The sequence below is a fragment of the Eupeodes corollae genome, chromosome 1 (assembly GCF_945859685.1).
Source record: "Eupeodes corollae chromosome 1, idEupCoro1.1, whole genome shotgun sequence".
Lineage (NCBI taxonomy): Eukaryota > Metazoa > Arthropoda > Insecta > Diptera > Syrphidae > Eupeodes > Eupeodes corollae.
In genome coordinates, this window is record NC_079147.1 from 154,217,518 (window position 1) to 154,242,194 (window position 24,677).

The 24,677-nt window shown below is 37.3% G+C and overlaps 3 protein-coding genes across 3 annotated transcripts in view; all 3 read right to left on the bottom strand.

The window, feature by feature from the left end:
• LOC129945934 (protein eva-1 homolog C-like) overlaps positions 1-24,677 on the bottom strand; it is a 351,803-nt gene that overhangs the window by 264,246 nt on the left and 62,880 nt on the right. The gene's annotated exons all lie outside the window — the stretch shown is intronic.
• Positions 1,612-20,918, bottom strand: LOC129945942 (uncharacterized protein K02A2.6-like). The gene is made up of 2 exons (XM_056055928.1): positions 20,058-20,918; positions 1,612-1,896 (listed from the first exon to the last, which is right to left on the bottom strand). The coding sequence occupies exons 1-2, from the start codon at positions 20,916-20,918 to the stop codon at positions 1,612-1,614; spliced, it is 1,146 nt and encodes a 381-aa protein (XP_055911903.1).
• LOC129945952 (uncharacterized protein K02A2.6-like) lies at positions 21,269-23,696 on the bottom strand. Its single transcript, XM_056055940.1, has 3 exons — positions 23,409-23,696; positions 21,396-23,130; positions 21,269-21,348 (listed from the first exon to the last, which is right to left on the bottom strand). The coding sequence occupies exons 1-3, from the start codon at positions 23,694-23,696 to the stop codon at positions 21,269-21,271; spliced, it is 2,103 nt and encodes a 700-aa protein (XP_055911915.1).

Consider the following 24,677-nt stretch of genomic DNA (forward strand, 5'->3'; position numbering starts at 1 on the left):
AAATCGTTCGTGGAATCTAAACGAAATGATTTTGATAAATAAAAGGAAGCAGCCAAAAAAATATCCCATACTGATGAATATGTACAGTCACGCACCCGCACTAGAACGAGAAATGTGATGTTGAATCCGCTCAATTACGAGTTTCTCTTACTGAAAGATTGCATGCCTATGAAGCTGTACGTTCGAGATTTGGATTCCTGAATCACGTCGAGGATATGAAAGTGTGTCCGGATGATTTAGAGCCTAGTCTTGGTAATAAGTTGGTTCAATTTGTGTCTTTGATTGACTCATACAAAAAGGAAAAGGACTATGCAACAGATCGTTCGCCGGAACTATTTTACTACAAAATTCTCGAAAATCAAAATTTCAAATCTACATTCCCAATCCTCGAAATTGCATTGAGAATGTATTTCGTTTTTATGGTACCAAATTGCATTGCAGAGCGCTCATTTTCAAAAATAAAAATTATAAAGCAGCATAAATCAAATAGAAATCATGCACGATTTTTCGGCGAAAAAAGCTCGAAAGTTTCCGTTCGTTAACCCTAAAATGTAATTTTAGATAATTCTTTTTTTGGTTTGTATTTATATGTGTTTGTTTAATACGGAAGGAATCTACCTGTTTTCACAATAATTATTTATTGAAAAACTCGAGTGAAAAAGAAGGTTTACTTTATTTTGAAAACAATTTAGGGCGAGGCCTCTGGACTTCTAAATCCGGCCCTGCGCGCAGTGACTCTAAACAAAGCAGTTGCCACTCTTAACTAAAAACTATTCACAAATTCGTATGACCTTTGCTTTAATTTTCCAAGTCACAATGAGAAAATTTTGAGGTTAAGAAAGATCTCAGCAATTAAGATGATTTTCAGTGAAAATCAAGACCATTTTGATGAATTTCAAGGATCCAATCGTCGAAGATACGATGTTGCTGGAAATCGACCGGCTTGCGATGTTAAGTTAACCGAACTTCAAAAGCCTTAAGACTTAGGTATATATGAAAAGAACGTTGTATTTGGTTTGTGAAATGCTAAAGTTTAAACATCGACTACGATTTAACAATTCTGTGTTTGCTTCATTTCTCTAGCTAAGCTACAGAAACAATATTCTCAATTGTTCTTGAGCGACGTCGACGATTTCAGTGCGTTGTTTCATTCCATTTCTAAGCAATCCATTAGTTTTTACTAATTTTCAAAAGTGACAGCTTCCAAAAAGTGTTTTTTGTTTTTAATGAAACCTTTCATTGGAAAGCCACATCTTAAATTTGTTCTGTATTTTTGTTTTGCCTTTTCCAAATAAACTTAAGACTTAGACGAAAAAATAGGTATGAAAAAAGGGCAAGGCTTAAAAAGTAATGATTGCAGCCACCAAACTGGTTTTCCTTTAAATTCGGTCCCGAGCGGACGCAGCAAAATGGAACTGAAAGGGCTTTGCTCCGTCTTGTGCCATTGTCGCCTATCAAAGGTTCTTCTTTTGATGTGATAGGTTATCGAAACTGCCATCCTATCCTGTATAAGACCACATTCGTCTCAAAAGAGGAATGCCTCTCGTCAGCTCAAGCGTGCACTTTCGTTATCATTAAACGCCCCTTAGTTGTACCACCAAATTGACAATTCTATTGATTCGAGCCCAGTTGTATATGACCTAGTTTTGATTTCATAGTAATGAACATAAGAAGATTTAGGTGTTCCATGTAAACTTGTACAGAGTCGTCCGAAAGTTCTCCATTTGGGAAGGGACAATGTTGAACCAAACATGAAGATAGCCACAAACGATCATCGGCCGTATGAGGAATGTGTTCCAAATTACCTTCACTCTGGGATAAAGCCGGCTGCTGTGAAACAGTTGTTTCGTTAATCCGAAGGCTCCTCTGGCCCTGTTCAGAGCAGCATTCATGTGTCTGTCGAAATATTAATAATGATCTAACCATATGATATCGAGGGACTTCACTACGCTTTTGCTCATTAAACGCTGCCCGTAAAGTATCCCTCATGGCCCTTGGAAACGGAGCCCGATACAAAATTGTTTCCGACTTCTGGACGTTTATTTTCAGTTTTCAGAAGTCAACATATCGCTGGATGATGTCGAAATCAAATAACGTAACCTTACGGCCCGTTTTGCAGCACTAATTATAACAAACGTTACAAAGGTCATCATCATCAGGTCCTCTAACCCCGTACGGGGCATAGGGCGTCAACAAAACCTTAACTGTGGCCATGTCGTTCTCTGGGAGTTAGCTTCCGATAGCAATGTAAATTTCCATATTGTTCTTGGTCTTCCAACCCGCCGTGACCCCTGAGGATTCCATTCAAAGGACTGCTTCGCAATATCATCCTCATTGTGTGACCAATCGATTGCCATTTGCGCTTTCTGATGTCGATGTCCAAGCGCCGCTGACCTGTCCTACGCCACAATTCCTGGTTAGATATTGTTTGTGGCCAGCGAATTTTAAGGATGTGACGCCGACAGCGGTTCACAAAAGCCTGCGATTTTCTCGAGATGGTGGTCGAGACTTTCCATGTTTGACAAGCATATACAGCACGGATTTCACATTGGATTCGAAGAATCTCAGTTTATTGCGTTAGGAGACTTGACTATATTTCCAAATTTGGGACAGAGCACCAAAGGCAACGCGAGCTTTATTTATTCTTCTTTTTAAGTCCAGAGCCGTACCACCATTTGCTGATACAATACTTCCGAGGTAATTAAATTGTTCGACCTCTCCAACAGACATGTCATGAAGAATAATACGAAGTTGTGTTGGGGGGCCTGTTAGCATAATTTGTGTCTTTTTGCTATTTATTTTAAGACCGCTCGATTCTCCTTTCACCCGTTGACACATCTCGTTCAGCCCACTGATGTTATTAGCCATGAGACATATATCGTCGGCATAGTCTAAATGGCTAAGCCTTTTAAACGTTCTCCATTGAAGACCTTGCCTCTCAGTTGTACCGACGCTGGCCTTCAGAGCATCATCTATCACCAGCAGAAAAAGAATTGGCGATAAAAAATTCCCTTGCATCATACCCTAACGCACTTCGAAAGAATCTAATAGCTGCCCATTATGCAACACGAAACCCCTTGCATTGTTGTAGGACTCCTTTATAATGGCAACAATTTTTGCAGAATTCCTCTCCCAAGAAGTGATCTGCATATACATTCTCGGTCAAAAGCCTTCTCTAAATCTACAAACATGAGGTTCAGCGGTGTTTGAAATTCTGCAGACTGTTCAAGAACAATGCGTAAAGTGTTGATATAGTCAACGCACGACTGACCGCTGCGGAAGACAACCTGATTCCTCTTGAGGGTAGTCTCAATTTTAGCCTTTAGCCGTCCGAGGATTAAAGATGCCATTAGCTTTGGGAAAACGGACAAAAAGGGTAATACCACGCCAATTATTCCAGTTCTTGAGATCACCTTTTGTTGGCACATTAACAATCACTCCATCCTTCCATTCCCTGGGATAGGTTTCATTTTCCCAAACAGTTTGTATAAGCGGATGCGAGATAATAGGTACTGAAGGAGGTTCGATGTCAATACCCCTGTAGGATTTGAGCATCTCGTTAAGTTGGGGCACTTCAGCACTCTGTTCAACGGGGTCCTCATTTAACAGGGCTCAAAAGTGATCCTTCCACCTGCGAAGTTGATCTTCAGTTGATACCAATAGTGTCCCATCCACATCCATTAGAGGATGATTGTTGTTGCTTTTTTCCCGACAACTTCTTTGGCTATTTAGTACAATTCTTGGATATCTCCTGTTCTTGCAGCGTTTTCAGCATTATCAGCGAGTCCATCTATCCTCACCATCCTGTCACGTCTCACACAACGATAGACCATCTTGTGTGCAATCCGATATTAATTTCACAATTTAGTCTTTCGTTGAGCGTCTGTCTCGGCGTTTGTTTGCAGCTTCGACGATTTACGAAGCTCGATTTTTTCAAAGGTGTCTTGGGATATCCAAGAGTCATTAACTGTTGTACGCCTAGGTACAGTCTCGGATGCAGCCTCCATAAAAACACGTTTAATTTCAGCCCACATATCGTCAACATCTGAATCAACACTCACATTTAATGACGAATTTAAGGGTGTTGATATAGCTACGACTTATGTTGGGATCACTTAAAGCATTCGTATTGAATTTTGGATTTCTTGCTGCATTCTGCGATTGTCTTAATGATGTGATCAATTGGATTTTCGGTATGACCATCTGGGTGCACAAATGTGACTTTGTGGCACGTCTTATGTTTAATTTTATAACAAATACCTCTTATCAAATGCTGAAAGCAATTATTAAAGAATGAAATGCCACCATCAGCTCGCGCCATTTGAAGTTTACTTATTCTAATATTAGGCTAACAAAAATCGTCTACGGTTTGGTATTCTTACATTCTTTTAAAATTATTGAAGGTAAAAAATGTTATTTAAACTCTTTCAAACATCAATCAAAATCAAAACTGATTTGATTATCTTAAATCGAACTTTATCAAATCACACACAGTTTAATTTTTGCAAGCACGTTGACGATTGCATAAATATTTTCATATTGCAACGTTTGCTTGTACTTATTCGAAACTGCATGAAATTCACCTTACAACTTCCATATAAATCAATATTTCAATTTGAGAGATAAACTAAACTTTTGAACACACCCTTCCACATGCTTTCTTGACAATGCCATTGATACCATATAAATTATATTAAAAGTGAATTGCACTAACTTTGTGCTTCCCAAAAAACGAGTCTACACTAATATTTATTTGAATGTTTGTGATGGATACTTTTCCAATAATTCAACAAAATTGTTTTTTCATGAAGCACTTGTTCAAAAATAAATGGATTTTTCCTTGTCACAAGTTTTTTAGTCTTAAAGAAACTTTAGATATTAAAAGATAAATTTCAATTTATCTTACGAGCATCAAATCTACTGAATGTTTCTTTAAGACAGCCATTCTAATCAGCCCTGTCTCTGTCGATTTCAAGATTCGAAAATTGAAAACAGAAGATGTATAAATCATTCACAGCCTTGTTAAGTAAGACTATCTATCTTTTATACCATTCCACATTTCATTACAAAATACATACCTCCTTCCCAAACCATGACTATCGTGTAGTGAATAAAAAGCATCTCGTCTTTGTTTAATCTAAGCTCAATTAATTTTACGATGCCTAAATAGCTTTGGCTTATTAGTTTGATTGGAAATACTTAAGATTCTCTTGTACATACATTTTTCGATAAAACTTCTTTCGAAATAATGTCATTTACATAATTATTCCACCAAACATATCTTTTGCCAAAGCCAACCACTGAGATCTTGATTTCGTTTTTGTTGGTTTCGAAAGTAATTTTTTGTATTATTTTATTCGAATAATAATCTCGACCATACTCAACCCTGCCTCCCTTTGAACAAAAAATAAATTAAACCATAGTCAAAATGACTATTATCAATCATTGTCCTGGGTTCTAATAGCTTCGCTTACTTGCCACATAAATATTATAATTTCCAAGTACTCATCAAGATGTTCTGAGTAAGGTTTCCTTTTGGATTTGGTTATTCAGTGATGGCGTAGTAATCATAAATGAAATAAATATTATGGATATGATTACGTTAGGGTGAGTCGTAAAAAAAACTTAAATTACATTTTTAAGCAGACTATGGGTTACTTTTGCAATCTGTCGGTTTTTTTTGCGAAAATAGTTTCAGAGCGGGAATTGAATTGGCTTGTACTTAGTTTGAGCATTATATAATTGGTGTTGTGCATACAAAAACTTGGATATTTAAGTCAAAGCTAGGTTTAGTTAGCTTCAGCTAAAGACTAAAAGAAATCTTCTAGTAAAAGCTATTTTAAATGGCTAGAGCTGGATTCACGTGGTTTAAGCTGGTTGTTCCAGATACAGCTCCAAATTGTGTTCTTACAATAGTTTAAGTTTAAGTATTTTAAGGGATGCAAAAACTTCAGTTAACCTGGTTTGTAGGCGATGTTAAAACACAAGTGCATCTCGTACTCCAGAAAATATTGCTGCTGTTCGCGATAGTGTGAACAGCTCATCTTCGCATCGTGCCCAAGAATTGCACCGCCCACGTTCGTCGATGTTCAACATTATGTATAAAGACACACTTAAATGAGGTTCAATGTCTCAAGAACTAAAGCCTGTAGACAATTTCAAGCGTCGTCAATGGTGGCAAGAAATGGCAACAGTGAATGATCATTTTTCGAAGAATATCATCTTAAGTGATGAGACACATTTTTAACTCAGTGGATTCGGCAATAAGTAGACGAATGATAATCGAAAAATGATTGTCGAAAAATCAATGCACCAACAAAAAATAACTTTTTGGTGCGGTTGAAGGGCAGGCGGCATCATTGGGCCTGATTTTTTTCCACAATGAGGCTGGTCAGGCAGTTACTTTAGATGGCGTTCGCTATAAAACTTTTTACTGCCCAAATGGGAAGATCGTGAATGAAGACGATATTTGCTATTATGCCACTTACCATAGAGATAACTAAAAAAGGTCAACGGCCGTGTTATCTCACGTGGTGGCGATGTCGGTTGACGCCCGAAATCAATGGATTCGATACCGTTTAGACTTATTTCTTTTTGATTATTTCAAAGAAGAGGTGTATGTCAAAAACCCAGCAACAGTTCAAGAGCTAAAAGATGAGAAAATTCGGGACACTAACGGATGCTGTGGCAAGGTCCGTCATATTTCTGCCTTACCCCGGCAAGCGGCTCTGCCGGGGCTGACCGTCTTTCCGCACTACTCGTGGGAATAAAATGAAAAATTTTAAGAATAAACAAGCAAAAAAAACTATAATTAAACAAAAAAATCGAACCAAGGCTGCCAATGCGGTCACATCACCTGAAAAGGCTGTCGAGCCAAATCAGGTGTGTGAACGTGTTGTCAACCCTGTGGTGCTACTAGTGGCGAGAGTCCTTCTCCCTCGACTAGCCGCAACCTTTACTTGAAGGAATTACCAGTCAGTGGAACAGCTGTGACGATCGGCAGTCCCAAGGGCGGCAATTCCACACCCCACCTCTTCCCCGCTCCTGCTAGGACGTCGCAAGCGACCCAAAGAAGGAACACCCCATCCGGAGAGACAAAATCTGCGACATGTGGAATTGACTCGAAGGGTGAGGGCACACCCGGATTGTTATCGGTAGCGATTAAATCAGGAGGTGGACCCACATCTGTGACACACGGACATAGCTCTGGGCAGGCCAAAAAGAAGTCCAAGAAGTCACAGGCCAATCGAGACCAACGCAATGCCGAAAGAATTCTAGCCGCAGTCGGTGTCATACCGGCGGCGGAAAGAACCCCAGAGCAAACGCGTAAACTCGAGTGGGCTAGTGGCTTTTTTAGCAAAAAAGCTAAACCGACCTGCGGCGACTCAACGTCAAAGCGATATAGGTCTTTCGAGGGTGACAAGCCCGAACCAAAACGGCAGAAGGTGCTTTAAAACACACCAACAGCCGTCAACAAAGATCTCTCCTTCAGCGACGCGCTCAAATGTAAGATCATTGCCGCGGTCATTGACAGGAGTCATGTGGATGGTAACATCTCTCATGATCATTAGGCAGAGGTCAAGGCTCACCTCGGTTTCAGATTTTTATCTGTCATCGAGGAAAATCCGGGGCCTCTCCCAGACACAGCCGATGCAGTATGGTACCAAAATCGTATCAAACTCATCGCCTGTGGTGATCAGAGATCTTTCGATCTATACAGGGCTGCTGTCAATGGCTTGCCAGAAGTCTGGCCGGGTGCCAAGCTCGAGGTTGTTGCAAGGGAGAATATTCCTTGCCGGCCAAGAGCACGTATAATGGTCCCGGCTCTTCACAACTGTTCATACATGATCATGAAACTGATCAAAACTAGTAATCCGGACCTGCCTACTCACGACCCTAAACAGGCTAACTAAATGGGCTAAGCAATGTGGATTAGACGTCAACCCACACAAAACAGAATTAATACTCTTTTCAAGAAGGTATAAAATTCCTCAGATTAGCCCACCCAAGATTAGAGGAATACCATTAAGCTTTTCCGATCAAGCTAAATATTTGGGTATCATTTTAGACAAAAACTAAATTGGAAGGCAAATATTGATGAAAGAGTCAAAAATGCTACTGTAGCGCTTTTAACTTGTAAAAAGGGCCATAGTATCAAAATGGGGCTTCTCCCTTAAAATAACCCACTGGCTATACACTTCGGCAATCAAGCCGATACTAATTTATGAAGCCGTCGTATGGTGGACCGCACTGGACAAGATGGTAAATCTAAATAAGCTCATTAAAGTCCAGCGGTCAGCAGGTATGTGCATCACAGGAGCACTTCGCACAACACCAACCGCAGCACTGGAAGTGCTTTTAAACCTAACACCACTTGACATCTTCTCTAAAAAGGTGGCTGCCAACTCATGTGTAAGGCTTAGAGCCACCTCTCAATGGACCAGTAACAATACAGGACATACTACTATTCTAGACAGTTTCAGATCTATCCCAGATCGCTTAGACTATACCACCCCAAAAATGGTATTTGGTAAAAGATTCCATGTGTCCATCCCTTCAAGATCCTCCTGGAAAGAAGAGGGATCCCTGGAAGACGATGCGGTACACTTCTATACTGACGGTTCAAAGACCGATCACGGAGTTGGAAGTGGTATCTTTTCATAACAACTGAATCTCAGTCTATCCTATCCTATCCCCATCAATGTAGTGTATTCCAGGCCGAAGTAATGGCGATTAAAGAAGCACTATCCTGGCTCAAAGAAAACGTTATATCTTGTCGCTTGTCGCTCTTAAATCTCTCGCGTCTGTCTCCACAAACTCTCGAACAGTCCACGATTGTCAATCATCTCTGAATGAGGTGACGGAACAGTTTAACATTCATCTCATTTGGGTGCCGGGCCACAGAGACATTCCGGGAAATTGCAAAGCCGATGAGCTCGCCAAAAACGGAACACTTCTGCCTTATGTTAGACAAAAACATAACAAAGGAACACCACTTGCTACATGCAAATATCTTCTCAAGCAATATGCTCTAGAAACAACAAATGCTAGATGGTCACAAAGTACCTCCTGCCTAGCAACCAAGCAAATATGGCCAAGTATTGACTTAAAACGGTCAAAAAGCTTGATATCACTGAGCAGATAAAGTATAAGCTCTACAATTAGAGTAATAATGGGACACTGCCTCATAGGAAGACATGCTCTGAGGCAGCTAAAAATAAACCAATTTTCTGAGAAAACTATTGAAGCTCTTTTTCCATTTTTGGATTTCTTTTTCGATGAGCAGTGGAAGCAACTACATAACTGAAAGAAGATTAAATAAGAACTTTCTTAGACTTAGACTCAATCATCGTTTAAACTTGATTAAGAGTTTTACATGAAACCAATACTTACCGCTCACAGTAAAAGAACTGTTTTGATAAATAAGATTCCCTTGCTTTTGCTTTTCAGTAAGATATGAAAGTTTTAGCTTTAGCTTCTTAGGCAAAAAATATATGAACAAACAAACGAAAACGTAATATGTTAAGCTCAAACTAAAATGTTCCAGGTTTGTCAAAAAATAAATTAGGCTTTTTTTAAACCAATATCGGAAATTCCTCTAAATTGTACCACACTCTTAAGTACACTAAATGCTTCCACAACTTCTAACGCACCTAAGACTCGACCAAAAATCAATAAGTGTAGGTACCAACAGAAAAAAGATTAAAAAGAAAACATTGTATCAAAAATAAATTACCTACCCAAGGCAAAAGCATCCACATCAAAAACTCCAGGCCAACATTCAACTTTCAAACATCAACGATGCCATTTTCTAGGTTGGGTTGAAATGAGAAGTATAAATTAATTTCTTTCGAAATAGAAGTCGAAAGCTCGAAGAGATAGCAATCCCATCATAGGATATGTCTCTGGAGGATTTACTTGAAAATGGAGAGTGACTTTTTTGTATTGTGCTTATGCCTTTGCTTGTGCCTTTCTTTGTGTGATGGAGACCGACTATGAGACTATCTTTAGACCGACATACATATAGGATAGAAATGTTCCTCCATCACAGATCAACTTTTCATAAATTCAATTAATTCTGACCCATGGCACACATAACACAAGAAACATCAGAAGTTATAAAACTTCCTCCACTTCTTTTCTGAAGAGTTTTTCTTTTTTGGCCATCAACATCATTTTTGGTTCATCGTACAGACAGACATTCATACATACGGTACATTGCGAAATTTGCTGCCAAGAAATTCATGTAAATATACTGATGTGATGAGTGTAGGGGGCTTGAGGAGAGTTCCTTTAGAAAAGAGGGTGTGGTTACTCTACTAAATCGTTAAAGTATCGTGTCCTTTTTGGCAAGAAGAAGCTGTTCTTTATTATATACATTGTACATATGTGTGTGTGTATTAGTTGTAAAACACCCACACATTCATAGTAAGTGGAACAGTAACATTTATAAAATTGCTCTTAACTTCTACTCGTCACAACCGTCCGTCGGTCGTCGTCGTGTGCTAGATAAGTTCTAATTGATGATGACTTAAAAGAAGGGCTATTTATGATATTTTACATGATGGCTTCTGATTTCAAGGAGTTTCCATAAAGACGATTAAGATTGAAATATAGGTATGCTGTGGGTGAAAATGGATGTCATATGTCATCATCATGTGCGTGTACATAACAATAGTTGACCTTTCACATATTCGAGTAAAATAAGACAAGAGTGAGATGTTTTTGTGTGTTTGGAACTTATGAAACTTCCATATTATATGTATACAAGAGCATCAAAAATAAAGTTTTAATCAGTTTTTTGAACAATATTTGCATAGAGGAATTGTATTAGTTTAATATATTTTAAAATATGTGCATTTATATTGTGATTTTTATAAAAATTCTTCACTGTTCTTTGTATAGAAGGTGAGTGAAATTAGTCTACTCAAGTTTATGTTTCGATCCTGATATGTACTGGGATACGAAGCAATCATGACACACAGGTTATTAATTTTTAAAGTTTGGAATATTTATTAAATTTTTTTTCATAAAATTACATGTATCTAAGTTTGAATTTTAAAATTCCGATATAACTGAATATTAAATTTAAATAGAGTAAAAATTTTCTTAAAATAAAATAAAAATGTTTTATTTCTTTTATTACATCTTAATGCACAAAAGTATATGGTTTTTTAGTGTTTTTTTTTTTCTAAAAATCAATCCTTCAATTCTTTGAGAGAGGTTATCCACTTTTCATTAAGTAACTAAAAATTTTGAAGATAATTAACTTAATAATCCAAAGTCAATTAAAACTATACTTCTGTTATTGCATAAGTCTTAATGTGTCTCATGTGCACACATTTTTAACTATTTTGTACAAATTCAAAACTAACCGTATATTTATGTGTTTCAAATTATCAATTAACGGTTTTTATTAATTCAAAATAATAACAGAAATATCTTGCAAGTTTTTGACAACAATTTAAGATAATGGCAAAAATTAATGTTCGGTTCTTAATGTCTCTAAATGAAGGTATTGGCTTCAAAATGATTCCATTTTGTGCTTAATTGTATTGTCATCGTAAGGAATAAAACCTTTTCAAAAAATTATACTAAAACTAGTAAAAATTGTTTTTTTGAGAAAAAAACTCTTTGACAGAAACAAATTTTGAAATCAAACTTATTTTATCATATGCAAAATATTGGTACTAATTTTTTAGAAAAATGTTTCAAATAATGAGAACTATTTATTGAAGATTTTATTTTTTTGTGAAAAAACGGACTGTTGGATTTTTATATTTTTTGTAAAAAAAAAACTGTCAATTCGATTTTTTTATTTTGTTTAGCTTTTTATTTTTGTCAAAAAACCGTAAATAAGTTTTTTTCCAAAAATTTTCCGAATGTTAAAAACAATATTTCTTATAAGTAAATATTAGTTGGAAGCCATAACCTCACATTTTTGAAAAGGTATCTAATCAATTTTTACCAACTTTTGCTACATTTTATTTTTGTTTTTATTTTTTGTTAAAAAAAACTGTCATTTTGATTTTTTTCAAAATTTTACTGAATATTGAAAACAATATTTTTCAATAGATAAAAGTAGTTTAAGGCCAATATCTTAAAGTTTTGAAAAGATATTCGAGTCGAAAATTTTTTTTAGGTTTCTATTTTTTTTTGTAAAAAAACTGTCAATTAGATTTTTCTCAACATCTTTCAGAATGCTTAAAACAATATTTCTTATAAGATAAAATAAGTTTGAAGTCTAACTTTCAAGTTTTTAAAAAGATATTTGAATCGATGTTCAATTTTTACGAACTTTGAGTAATTTGTTTTTATAGATTTTTATTTTTTATATTTTTTATATTCGATTTTTCTCAAAATTTTATCAGATGTCAAAAACATTATTTTTCGTTGCACAAAATAGTTTTAAAAATGAAATCATATTTCAGTCGTAAAATTTTGGAGGTAACAAATATTTTTTTTTCAGTTTTATTGATTTAAAAAAAAAAAAAACCGTTATATTGATTTTTTTCAAAAAATATACTTGTTTGGTATCACGTTACAATACATTATATAAAATTTAATTCAAGTCTCTAGCGTTTTTGGTTCGTAAGATATTTAGGGTTAACCAAAATTTTCACCTTTTTTTCAAACTGCTATGGTAAAAAAACCACCCACGTAATTTTTTTGAGAGCCCTTTCTGCATCTTTCTGCCTTATTATCTGTATAACAAAATTTATTTGGAGTCGATATCTCTTCTGGTTCTTGAGCTATGGACGACGAAAAAAACGTCGCGAACGTACGGACGTACGGACGTACAAACGTACGTACACACGCACGCACAAACATCTTTCTAAAAATCTTTTATTTCGACTCTAGGGACCTTGAAACGTCGAGAAATGTCAAAATTTTCAATTTGACAAATCGGACCCATTACAATAACTTCCTATGGGAAGTTAAAAATTAAGCTAGAATGTGACCCACACCGATAACTTCCCATCCCATCAGTCTATTTGTATTTCTTAAAAGTTTGTATGTTTTAGTGTTGGGTTAAAAAAGCTGACAGTTTAATATTCTTAAAAAAAATTTAAATTATCAACAATATTTTCCAAAAAAAAGAATAAGTTTATTTTGGGAATCTAGTTTTCTTAATTCTAAAGTCGAAAAAAAATGTTACCAATGTTAGCAGCATTTCTTAATATTTTACAAAATGAATGAACGAAATTAATTCTAGAGATATCAAGAATGGAACATCAATTTTTACCAAATTTGAGAACTATTTGTTGAAGATTTTTTTTTTGTGAAAAAAACGGACTGTTGGATTTTTATAATTTTTGTAAAAAAAAACTGTCAATTCGATTTTCCGCAAAATTTTACTGAATATTGAAAATAATATTTTTCAATAGATAAAAGTAGTTTAAGGCCAATATCTTAAAGTTTTGAAAAGATATTTGAGCCGATATTCAATTTTTTCGTAAAATTTTCAAGGTGGCAAATATTTTTTTCAGTTTTTTTTATTTATAAAAAAAACCGTTTGTTGGATTAAAAAAAAAAAAAACTATTTATTTGGTATCACGTTACAATATATTATATAAATTTTAATTCAAGTCTGTACCATTTTTGGTTCGTAAAATATTTAATATTAAGCCTTGCTTTTCAGGAATTGCCAAAACAACGATGCAAGGTCGTTCGGTTCCTGTATTTCAGCTGCTGGATCTGATGGCATCGTTGCGAACTATTTAAAATAACAGGTGATGACTTGGTAAGGAGCATGCACTAACTTATCTGCAGAATTTGCATGCCAGATGAGTGGAATCTCAGCATAGTTTGATTTAGAGAAGACGGGTAAAGTAGTCAATGAGGCCAAGACTAAGTATATGCGTCATTAAGGAAGGACATTAAACGACGACGTTTATTACAAAACGTCACCAGCTATAATTTTGAGGAAATTGAGAACAAACACTAGCGCTGACATCAAAGAGATATAAAATTGGGGTCCTCTTTCAAACGATTCGAAGCCCAGTCAGCGAACAAAGGAAGTTGTCTATAGTCATGAACTTTGAGCTCCTGGGTCAGTTGGATCTTGTACGGGTGTAGGTCTAAGTTGCGATGAAAAATTTACCAAGTTGAAGTCTGCGAAAGGCCGAGTTTTGTGCACGGCGAGGAATAGAATGCCTCGGGTTGAGCTGTACACTGCACTGGCCTGGGATTTTTTAGGCGCCCGTAATATTTAAAGCAATTCACTTATTTTTCGGCTCCCAAAAATTTAAAATCATGCTTTCGCAATCGGGCCCCTGTTTGCATGTTATCTACCAATCTATCAGTCTGAAGCTTGCCGATCTTGGACCTAATTATTATTGGCGTACATTTTTTTTAATATTTAATGAAAAATTGGGCAACTTTGAACAGCTGAAAGAAATTGTTTCCCTTTTCTTATATAATTTAACGTTTCAAATTGACATTTTTTATTTTGAAATCCCCCGGTTTTTGGGGATGATAAATAATATTTTCAATAAGTTGTTTCCTGAAGATTTGAAGTAAATAAAATCACTTCAAAGTGTGTATATAGCGAAATGTTGTACTGCCGCATTTTTTGGCGTTGTTCAAAAGTGTTTTAAGTTGTTTAGCAGCAGTGCCAAACAATGGGAAATTGTTAAGAAAAATGATTCCTTCACAAACTTTCCGATACAAGATGGTCAGCTAGAATTAAGACAGTGAAACCATGTGCAAATCATCTAAAAACCTTACAACATCATTAGAAGCCTTGAAGAGATGCTTTTAAAATATATGAGTTCAAATGTTTTTCTGAATGCAAATCACTTGCTACTGGATTGGGGTATGTTCCAGAATCGTTCCCATCTCACTTAAAAAGGCAATTAAAAAGAGACATTTTGGAGAAAATCGAAAAGCCAAAGAAAAATTGAAACAAACAAAGAAATAAATTTCAAGAGAAATACCTTTTACGTCATAGTTGATTCAATTATATCTGGAATTGCTAGTCGGTTCGATACGATGAAAAATTTAAATGTTACATTTTCATTTTTATGACAATTTTTCAACTTCGGTTCAAGCCAATTTTGAAGCAGAATTTCCTCCATTGAGTTTTGCTCAATGCTACTTATTCCCAGAACTTGGAGACCATTTTCCCTAACATTTGTGTTGCTCTCCGTGTGTTTTCCACCATACCTTTAACCTAGCTAGTGCCGAACGTTCATTTAGCGTCCTTGCCTTACTTACTTACTTAAGGTGGCGCTGCAGTCCGGGGCGGACCTGGGCCTCAACCAACAAGCGTCTCCAGCCAGCTCGGTCCCTAGCTAGCTGTCTCCAGTTTCGCACGCCAAGTTGGTTGAGGTCCTCTCCCACCTGCGTGCGCCACCTGAGTCGCTGTCTTCCTCTACTGCGCCGTCCCTCGGGATTGGATTCGAAGACCTTGCGTTAATGTCCATCCGCTCTACATGACCTAGCCATCTAAGCCGTTGGACTTTAATTCTGCTAACTAGGTTAGTGTCGCTGTACAGCCCGTACAGTTCGTCGTTATATCTTCTCCTCCATTCTCCATCTTTGCGTACGGGACCAAAAATCACCCGAAGAATTTTTCTCTCGAAGAATCCTAAGACGCTCTCATCTTTCTTTGACAGGGTCCAGGCCTCAGAGCCATAAATGAGAACCGAGATAATGAGTGTCTTATAGATGGTGATTTTACATGCTCGAGAGAGGACTTTACTTCTCAATTGCCTTCTAAGTCCAAAGAAGCAGCGATTTGCACGAGTTATTCTTCGTTTGATTTCAGCGCTGGTGTCGTTGTCTGTATTAATAGCGGTGCCTAGGTAGACAAAGTCCTCAACTACCTCAAAGTTATAGCTGTCCATGGTGACGTTTTGTCCAAGACGTCGTCGTTCAGTGTCCTTTTTTGATGACAGCATATACTTGGTCTTGCCCTCATTGACCACTAAACCCATCTTCTTCGCTTCCGTCGCAATGCTCAAAAACGCTCCACTGACATCACGCTTTGATCTTCAAATTATGTCAATATCATCTGAGTATCCGAGTAATTGGTTGGATTTTTGGAAGATTGTGCCTCTAGTGTTGACGGTTGCGTTTTGCACAATTCTTTCCAGAACGATGTTGAAGAAGTCGCATGACAGTGCATCGCCTTGTCTAAGAGGTTTTTTGACATCAAATGAATCGCTGAGATCTTTTCCGACCTTGATAGAGCGGCGGCGTTCATTCTCCATCGTCATTCTGCACAAACGGATAAGTTTGACAGGGATGCCAAAACTAGACAATGCTCGGTAGAGCTCTTCCCTATAGATGCTGTCATACGCGGCTTTAAAATCGATAAAGAGATGGTGGGTATCGATTTGAAGCTCCTGGGTTTTTTCCAAGATCTGCCGTAGTGTGAATATTTGGTCGATAGTGTACTTTCCTGGTCTGAAGCCACACTGATAAGGACCAATCAGGTTGTTGACGAATGGCTTCAGACGTTCACATAATACGGCAGAGAGGAAACTGATGCCTCTGTAGTTGGCGCAGTTTAGAGGGTCTCCTTTCTTATGTATCGGGCACACTATGCTGAGATTCCACTCATCGGGCATGCTTTCTTCCGACCAAATTTTGCAGATGGGTTGGTGCATGCTACTCTAGTCTAAGTCATCGCCCTTTTGCTTTGAATAGTTCGGCAGCGATTCCGTCAGCCCCAGCAGCTTTGTTTGACTTAAGTTTAGATATAGCTATTCACTTCGTCAAGGTCGGGTGGGCGGAATTGTTGATCTGCGTCGCCGAGGTTGAGTGGTTCTATCTCCCTTACAGCGGAATTCGGTTCGTCATCGCCGTTAAATAATTTGGAGAAGTGATCTTTCCATATTCTCAGCATCGACTGTGGTTCTTCTACGATGTTCCCTTGATCGTCTTTACAGGCTTCGGTTCGCAGTTGGTACCCTTGGGAGGTTTTTTTATCTTTTGGTAAAATTTACTAACCTCATTCCTGTTGTGACATTCCTCTATCACCTCGATCGCGCGCTTCTCATGCTTCTCTTTTTTTCCATCTAAGAAGCCGGTGTTCCTCTCTCCTCTTCTGCTCGTAGAGCTCGCGAGCAGCTCTAGTCCTTTTGTGCAGCACCGTTTTGTATGCCTCTTGTTTCGCTGCGTGCGTTTGCCGGCATTCGGCGTCAAACCAGGGGTTTCGCTGTGGTGGCCGTGTAAAACCTAGCACTTCAAAAGCGGCATCTCTGATGGCTGCAAGGCAATGTTGCTACTGGTTTTCAAAGCTTAACGCAGGAGGCATAGGATTCCTTAAGAGGTTATTAGAGACTCGATCGGAAAAGGACATGGCAGTCTCTTGCGATTGTAGCCGTCTAACGTCAAATCTTCTCACAGTACTTCCTTGTTTTGGCTTGGATCGGGATATCCGTAGCCGTACCTTGGCTACAACGAGGTAGTGGTCCGAGTCAATGTTGGCCTCTCGGAATGTTCGGATATCCTGGATACTGGAGAAGTGTCGTGCTTCGATCGTAATGTGGTCAATCTGGTTGACGGTTGATTGATCAGGAGATTTCCATGTCCCCTTGTGGATATTGAGATGCGTGAACTGCGTACTAGCTACCAGAACGTCTCGCCCCGCAGCGAAATCGACCAGCCTGAATCCGTTGTCGGAGGTAGTGTCGTGCAGACTGTATCTCCCGATTATCCCACCAAAGATGTCTTCTATTTCTTGCTTGGCATTAAAATCTCCTAAGACAATTTTAATGTCATAGCCAGGGCACTGCTCATATGTCTTGTCCAAGAGCTCGAAGTCCTTGCGAGAACAAAGAATTTTCATCGTTCGTGCTCATCACACGATCGTGATTCCTGACTTACTACACTATGCATCGAAGCACCTTTGGAAAAGAAATTGAATTTCGAATCAATTATTAGTCGTTTGCTGCTCAGAAAGCAAGGAAAACATTGTGATAATTTTTTAATATAAAGAAAAACAGTAAACTATTAGTGTTCCATCTCCTCTAGGCACCATTGTGTCATATCAGCAAATTTCTCGTGTAAAATCTCTCCAGTTAAAGAAAGAGCTCCTAAGAGAACCGTTTGGTAATACGAGAAAGCCAACTGGGACGGTCTCAATAATTATTTTAGGATCTTTAACTGGTCACTATGCTTCCTCGATAGTGACTTGACGCCACAAGTTTTATTCTCTTCGAAATAAGATATTTAATCCCGAATATGGTTAAAAGCATCAGACCTAATGAAAACGCATGAAGCGAGGCGAGCTGTAAAGAAGTTGTTAGGGTCAAGGACGTAAGTTTTCGTTGTTTTAAAGCCATGCAACTGAGGAAAACCGGAATAAGTTCAACAAGCCAGGAAAGAATGCAACGCCCATATTCTACGAACCAAATTTTTACATGACCAAAAATTACGGCAAAAAATACTGCAATGTCCCAAAGGCAGTAAAAATCATTTGTAAAAAAATATGAGGAATTCTTCCTCGTCCTCGGATCCTACGCTCGTTGTGAATGACACTCCATTTATTAACTCTTTAGAAAAAGCCGCCAATTCAACGCTGCCAGTGAGTGTTATGGCTCCGCCTGTACTTGAGCGAGTTTATGATTCTATAGGGCAAATCTTTTTTCGCACTCGTACTGTAGCGAGAGTCCTAAAAGATCTTAACATACATAAATCTGCTGGTCCGGATAGTATCCCCGCTATTGTGCTGAAGAGGTGTTCTTTAACGCTGGCAAAACCAATATTCAGGAATTCAAAACCAAAGTGCACCGACATCTCTTTTCAACCCCTCTCTCCCTTTCCCAGTGCTCACACTATGTCTACATAATAAGGGTAGTATTATCCCTTTGAGTGTTCGATTATTATAAAAAAAAGAGAATTTAATGTAAACCTTTTAAAATAAATAGTTTTTTTAAAGACAAATTTCAAATACGTTTACTTCGCTCTATCTTCTTTAAATAGAAGGTAATAGATCTGCATTTTTTTAATAGTTAATCGACCGTATTATCAGTTGCTAACATATTGGCAATATTGAATTAATTATTTTCTTTCCATCCTCCATTTCAACTAAACTAGACTATGGCCGTGAGATTAATTTCATGATTAACACTTTTTTCGGTTTACTTTGCAAACAAAAAATTATTATTTCCGTCAATTCCAAGCAATTTTATGCTGTTCGTAATTGAATTTAGGACGTACCATATATCAGTAGACATAAACTTTTAAAATGGTAAAGAGATGTTTCCTTAACGGGCCCGGAATTCCTTATTGTTTCCATAAAAAAAAACATATTAGTTTATCATTGACCGAATAAATGATCAATCATTAAAAATACGAGCCCTGAAAACATTTAGAAGACTGCAAGTCTAAACAGCTTCTTCAACCACAACTCATAAATTTTCTTAAACCAACAACCGAATCCTGAAGCAATCCTTTTTTAGATTGTGCCAATTTGATTTGGTCTTTTAAAATTTCGCTTTTGATACGATTAAGATTGATTTTATATTACAAAAACAATATTACAAAATCTTACCTTGTTAATGTTATTGTTTATAAAAAAAAACAATACATTACTGTATATATTTGATATAATTTTAGAAGAGTTTTATATGCTTAAGAAATTCAGGAACTTTATTAAATTCAACGACTTAAAGTATAATAGGAAGATTGATAATTTTAGTTTTCTTATATAGTACAAAATACGCGGGAAAACGAATCTCCATTTCGCGCCAAGAATATATGACAAGTATTATACCAATTAAATGATATTTACATATTTGGACTTATTGTCATTACTTGCATGTACAATTATATGATGTTAATTACAGGGTGTAACAATTACCCCTTCGTTTAAGTTGGAGTAAAACGAACGGTCTTGAATCTGACCCGTAACTTTGGTTGATTTGGCTCAATAGATCTTTTTTGTTCAGGAATCATAGCAGAGAGTGAAGTTCGATGTGGACGACCGTGAAGTTTTTCTGCTGGAGATATTCCCATTTCGTCCGGTGTGGTTCGAAAAGTGGATAAGAATGTGGCGAGTGCATCATCATGATTTTTAGAAAAGCCGTCTTGAACGTTCTTACCATCCTTTCGGCCAAACCGTTGGACTCGGGGTTGAATGGAGCTGAGGTCATGTGCAGAATTGAATGATCTTGACAGAACTGCTGAAACTCTTTAGAGGTAAATTGTGTGCCATTGTCGGACACGATGACTTTTGGTAAACCCTCTAAAGCGAATATGGAACGTAAAGCGTGAATGGTTGCCTGGGATGTTGTTGACGACATTCGAATGACAAATGGAAATCTCGAATTCGAATCTACCACAATTAACCACATAGACTTTTGAAAAGGGCCAGCAAAATCTATGTGAATGCGTTCCCAAACGTTCTCTGATGTCGTCCAACTGGAATACTCCTTTGGTGAGCGGTTTGCATTCGATTGACAAGCAATGCATTTAGCTACTGTTGACTCAATGATGTCATCAACCTTGGGCCACCAACAGTATCGGCGGGCCATTTGTTTCATCCGAGTTACCTCCCAATGACCTTGATGTAGAAGTGTTAGCACTTTAGGTTGCAGTGCAGAAGGTATAACCACCCTTGGACTTTGGCTCTGAAAGAGAAGAATGTTAGAAGAAACACTTACACAAAGCCTTCGACGAAAATAAGGAAGCAAACTATTTTGAGTAGCAGGCAAACGTGCTGGCCAACCCTGTTGTATGTATTCGATGACTTTGCAAATATCAGGATCATTTTTTGAAAATTTTTCGATGACATATGAATTGATTGGAAAATCTTCCAAGGCTGAAATACTGTCATCCACTTGATGGCACGATTCTTCCGACTTATGAAATTCCTCGTCAGGGCCTGCAGGTAATCTTGACAAGCAATCGGCATTTCCATGCTTTGTTGTTGGACGATAGCGAATTGTGTAGGTGTACCCCATTAGAAAAATTGCCCAGCGTTGTAGCCTTTGTATAGTCATATGCGGCAATTTTTTACTAGGGCCTAAAATAGTGACTAACGGTTGGTGATCCGTTATGAGCTCAAATTGACGACCATATAAATATTGTTGAAATTTAGTCACGCCGAATATTATCGATAGAGCCTCTTTTTCGATCTGGCTTTAACCTTTTTGAGAGGCATCCAATGTTTTTGATGAAAACGCGATTGATTTCTCTGAACCATCCGGGTAAATGTGCGAAATGACTACCCCAATGCCATGCGAAGAAGCATCGGTAGCCAAAGTGATAGGTAGATCATCTTGAAAATGTGTTAATCGTGAAATTTTTTTCTTTAAATATTGAAAGAATTTTGTTGCTCCTTTCCCCACTTAAAATCTTCGTGTTTAGCTCTTAGCTTGTTGAGCGGTGCAGCTATTTGGTCAAATTATCTATGAATTTGTTGTAATAGTTTATCTTACCAATAAAAGCTTCCAGGTCCTTTAGATCTTTTGGCTCAGGCAAACTGATGATAGCTTTGATTCGGGTTTCCGATGGACGAATGCCTGTTGCATCAATTATATGACCAAGGTTTTCCACCTCAGTCTTCGCAAACTGACATTTTGCAAGTCGACATCGCAAACCATGATTATCTAATCGTTCCAGAAAAATCTTGAGGTTGTTTAGATGCTCTTCATTTGTACGCCCGGACACGATAACATCGTCTAGGTACGAGACGCAGAAATCCAAATTGGCAGTTAGTTGGTCCATATATCGCTGAAAGATACCAGTTGAGCTGGAAATATCAAAAGGTAACCTTTGATACTCAAACAATCCGAATTCGGCACTAATTACACAGACTTTCTTCGATTCTTCGTCCAGAGGTATCTGGAGATAGGCATCGGACAAATCGATTTTCGTGAAGTATCGCCCTCCTTGCAATTTCTGAAAAAGTTCTTCTATGCGTGGTACTGGATGGCGATCTATTCTTAAGTGTGTGTTGATCGTGATCTTGAAATCTCCACATATGCGTAAGGTTCCATTTGGCTTTTTTACCACAACAATGGGTGCGGCCCATTGGCTTGATTCGATGGGACGTAGAATGTCCAACTTTCGCAAACGTTCTAGCTCCTGCTGGACAGCTTTTTTTTGAGCAAATGGCACCGGACGGTATTTAAAGTATTTAGGTTGGCAATTGGATTTCATTGTTAGATGTGCTTCATAAAACTTACTGCAACCTAATTCCGATTTGAACACAGATTCATGTTGTTTGCAGAGTGACATTGCATCCGTCAAAAGCTGGTCTTTAGAATCAGATCCAATTTGCAAAACTGAATCGGAATTCGCACCTTGAATATGTAAACCAAATTCTTGAAACCAATTTATACCCATTATGTTTGCGGATTGTTTGTTATTGCAAATTAAAAGTGGTAATGTTTTTGTTTTTGTATTCCACTGTACACTTACGTTAAGAACACCTTTAACCGGCAGAGAAATATTTCCATAAGATTTAAGTGTTCGTGACGAAAGCTTACAATGTGGGCTGCCAAGTCTGTAATATCCATCAAGACCAATGAGTGAGCAGGTGGCACCGGTGTCTAGCTGAAAAGTCAAAGGGCAGTGATTAATATGAAGCGAGACGAATATTTTGTTTTTATTCACATCGGTCTCGAATTGCGCAGAGGAAACAATTTCAACTCCACTATCATGCCTTACGTTTTGGTCTTCTATTTCGTTGATGGAGTGTGCAGATTCTGTCTGCTTTTGTTGTTGGTTACTCTGATTTGATCGACTACCGTGACGTCGATTGGCACCCGTGCTTCGTGAACGTAGCTTGCGGTTTGTTGACTGATAAGAATGATAACGTGGTTTAGCTTTTGATGAGTGGGGAGCTTCTGACTGTTTTGCAGATAAGCAAACACTACGTATGTGACCACGTCGTTGACAAAAATCGCAAATTGAATCAATGTGTTTGCACTGATCTCTGGGATGTTGAGCGAAACAATTTGGGCACGATTTTCTAACACTAAAATTATTATCATGAGACTTACTTGTGGATTTATTATAATAATTATTGGAGCCTTTAATGAGATTAACTTCTGCAGTCGTTGATAGATTGGAAGTACTGCTTCCTTTTAGAATATTTGTAGCTTGTTGTGTTGATTCATGAGCTGTGGTGAGTTCCTCTATTTCTTCCAATGATGGGTTCTTCTTCTGCTAAGCAGCAATACGAACAGCGTCGTGTCGTGAGGTGTATAAAATATCATGTTATCGGCATATGAAGTGTTGCAATTATCTTTGGTACAGACAAAAGCGCAATCTCTTGCAAGACCTCTTAAATCTGCAATCCATTCTGCATATGTTTGACCAGGGAGCATTTTTTGTTTCAAGAATTTACATCTCGAAGCAAGCACGTGCAGTTTGGATTCAAAATGTTTAGTTAGTTTCGCAGAAAGGTCTTTGAATGTGAGTCTACTTATATCTTCTGTTCCTACCAACTTCCTGAGCAAGTCGTTGGTTTGGGTCCCACATGTTGATAAAAAGTGTGCCTTTTTTAAGTTGTCATCTTCCAAAGAATTTGCCGTAAAGTGCTGTTGGAGTTGAAAAAGATAACTTTCCCAAGATTCTTTTTCGTGGTCAAATGCATGGAACTGGGGTATTGTGGGTTTACTACTGGATGGGCAATTATTCATCAAACGCTCTAATGAAGCTTGGTTGTTGCTTAAAATTTGTTCCATCCACTGTTTTTGAGAGTTAAGAATTTCTCTCAACGCTGCCTCCATTTTAAAAACCTCTTTGCCACTTGATATAATTTTAGAAGAGTTTTATATGCTTAAGAAATTCAGGAACTTTATTAGATTCAACGACTTAAATAGGAAGATTGATAATTTTAGTTTTCTTATATATGATAAGTATTATACCAATAAAATGATATTTACATATTTTGAGTTATTGTCATTACTTGCATGTACAATTATATGATGTTAATTACAGGGTGTAACAATATTTAATTTCGCTATCAGTTTATTTTTGCTGTTGATACAAAGTGCATTAAAAGAAGTAAAATTGTAGCAGAATATACTTAAACCTTTTTCTAACTATAAGATACGCCATATTCTAACCTTCATCTTAACTTAAGGTTCTAGTTCAATAAGTCTTAAGTTTAAGATATGACTATGAATATGATCCTATGCATATAATTTGTTATTTAAGCCAATTTAAGATTAACATTTTTCTTTTAAATATTTTACTCAATCGCTGTTATAATTAAATTGCTTTTTGTTATTTAAAAACAATCCCTAATGCACCAAATAATAAATTGGATACACGCAATCATAAGTAGTATGACCACCTACAAAAAAAAAATATAAAAAGTACCAAGTGGCACTTAAGTACTTAAATAAAATTTCAAGTTATCTAGGGAATATTATCCCTTATTTTTTGTTAAATCCAATTAATACAATGGATGTTCTGTCTTAGCTCAATGTGATTTGAAACAAAAGCATCAGACTAATATCAACATCATCAATCATTACCACTCCTCGTCTTACCATAGCACAATAACAAAAAGCGAAGGAAATCCTTCAGTAGAGTGGAGAGCGCATATAAATTTAAATTTAATAGCTATTAAATAAAAAAAAAAAAAACAGAAGTAATAATTTGTGTTGTACCGCAGGCGCCATGGAATGGGTACATAAATCTATATATATCCGAACTCAGATCCGTCTGTATATATATGCATTTAGATGTACTCCTTCTTAGAT

Coding starts and splice junctions, on each gene's coding strand:
- LOC129945942 (XM_056055928.1), bottom strand. CDS start 20,918: ATGGGGTACACCTACACAATTCGCTATCGTCCAACAACAAAGCATGGA. Junction 1,897..20,057: donor ACGGTTTGGCCGAAAGGATG/GTAAGAACGTTC, acceptor ATATTTCGACAG/ACACATGAATGCTGCTCTGA.
- LOC129945952 (XM_056055940.1), bottom strand. CDS start 23,696: ATGGAGGCAGCGTTGAGAGAAATTCTTAACTCTCAAAAACAGTGGATG. Junction 23,131..23,408: donor ACGACTTGCTCAGGAAGTTG/GTAGGAACAGAA, acceptor ATTGCTGCTTAG/CAGAAGAAGAACCCATCATT. Junction 21,349..21,395: donor GGACCTGGAAGCTTTTATTG/GTAAGATAAACT, acceptor TTGACCAAATAG/CTGCACCGCTCAACAAGCTA.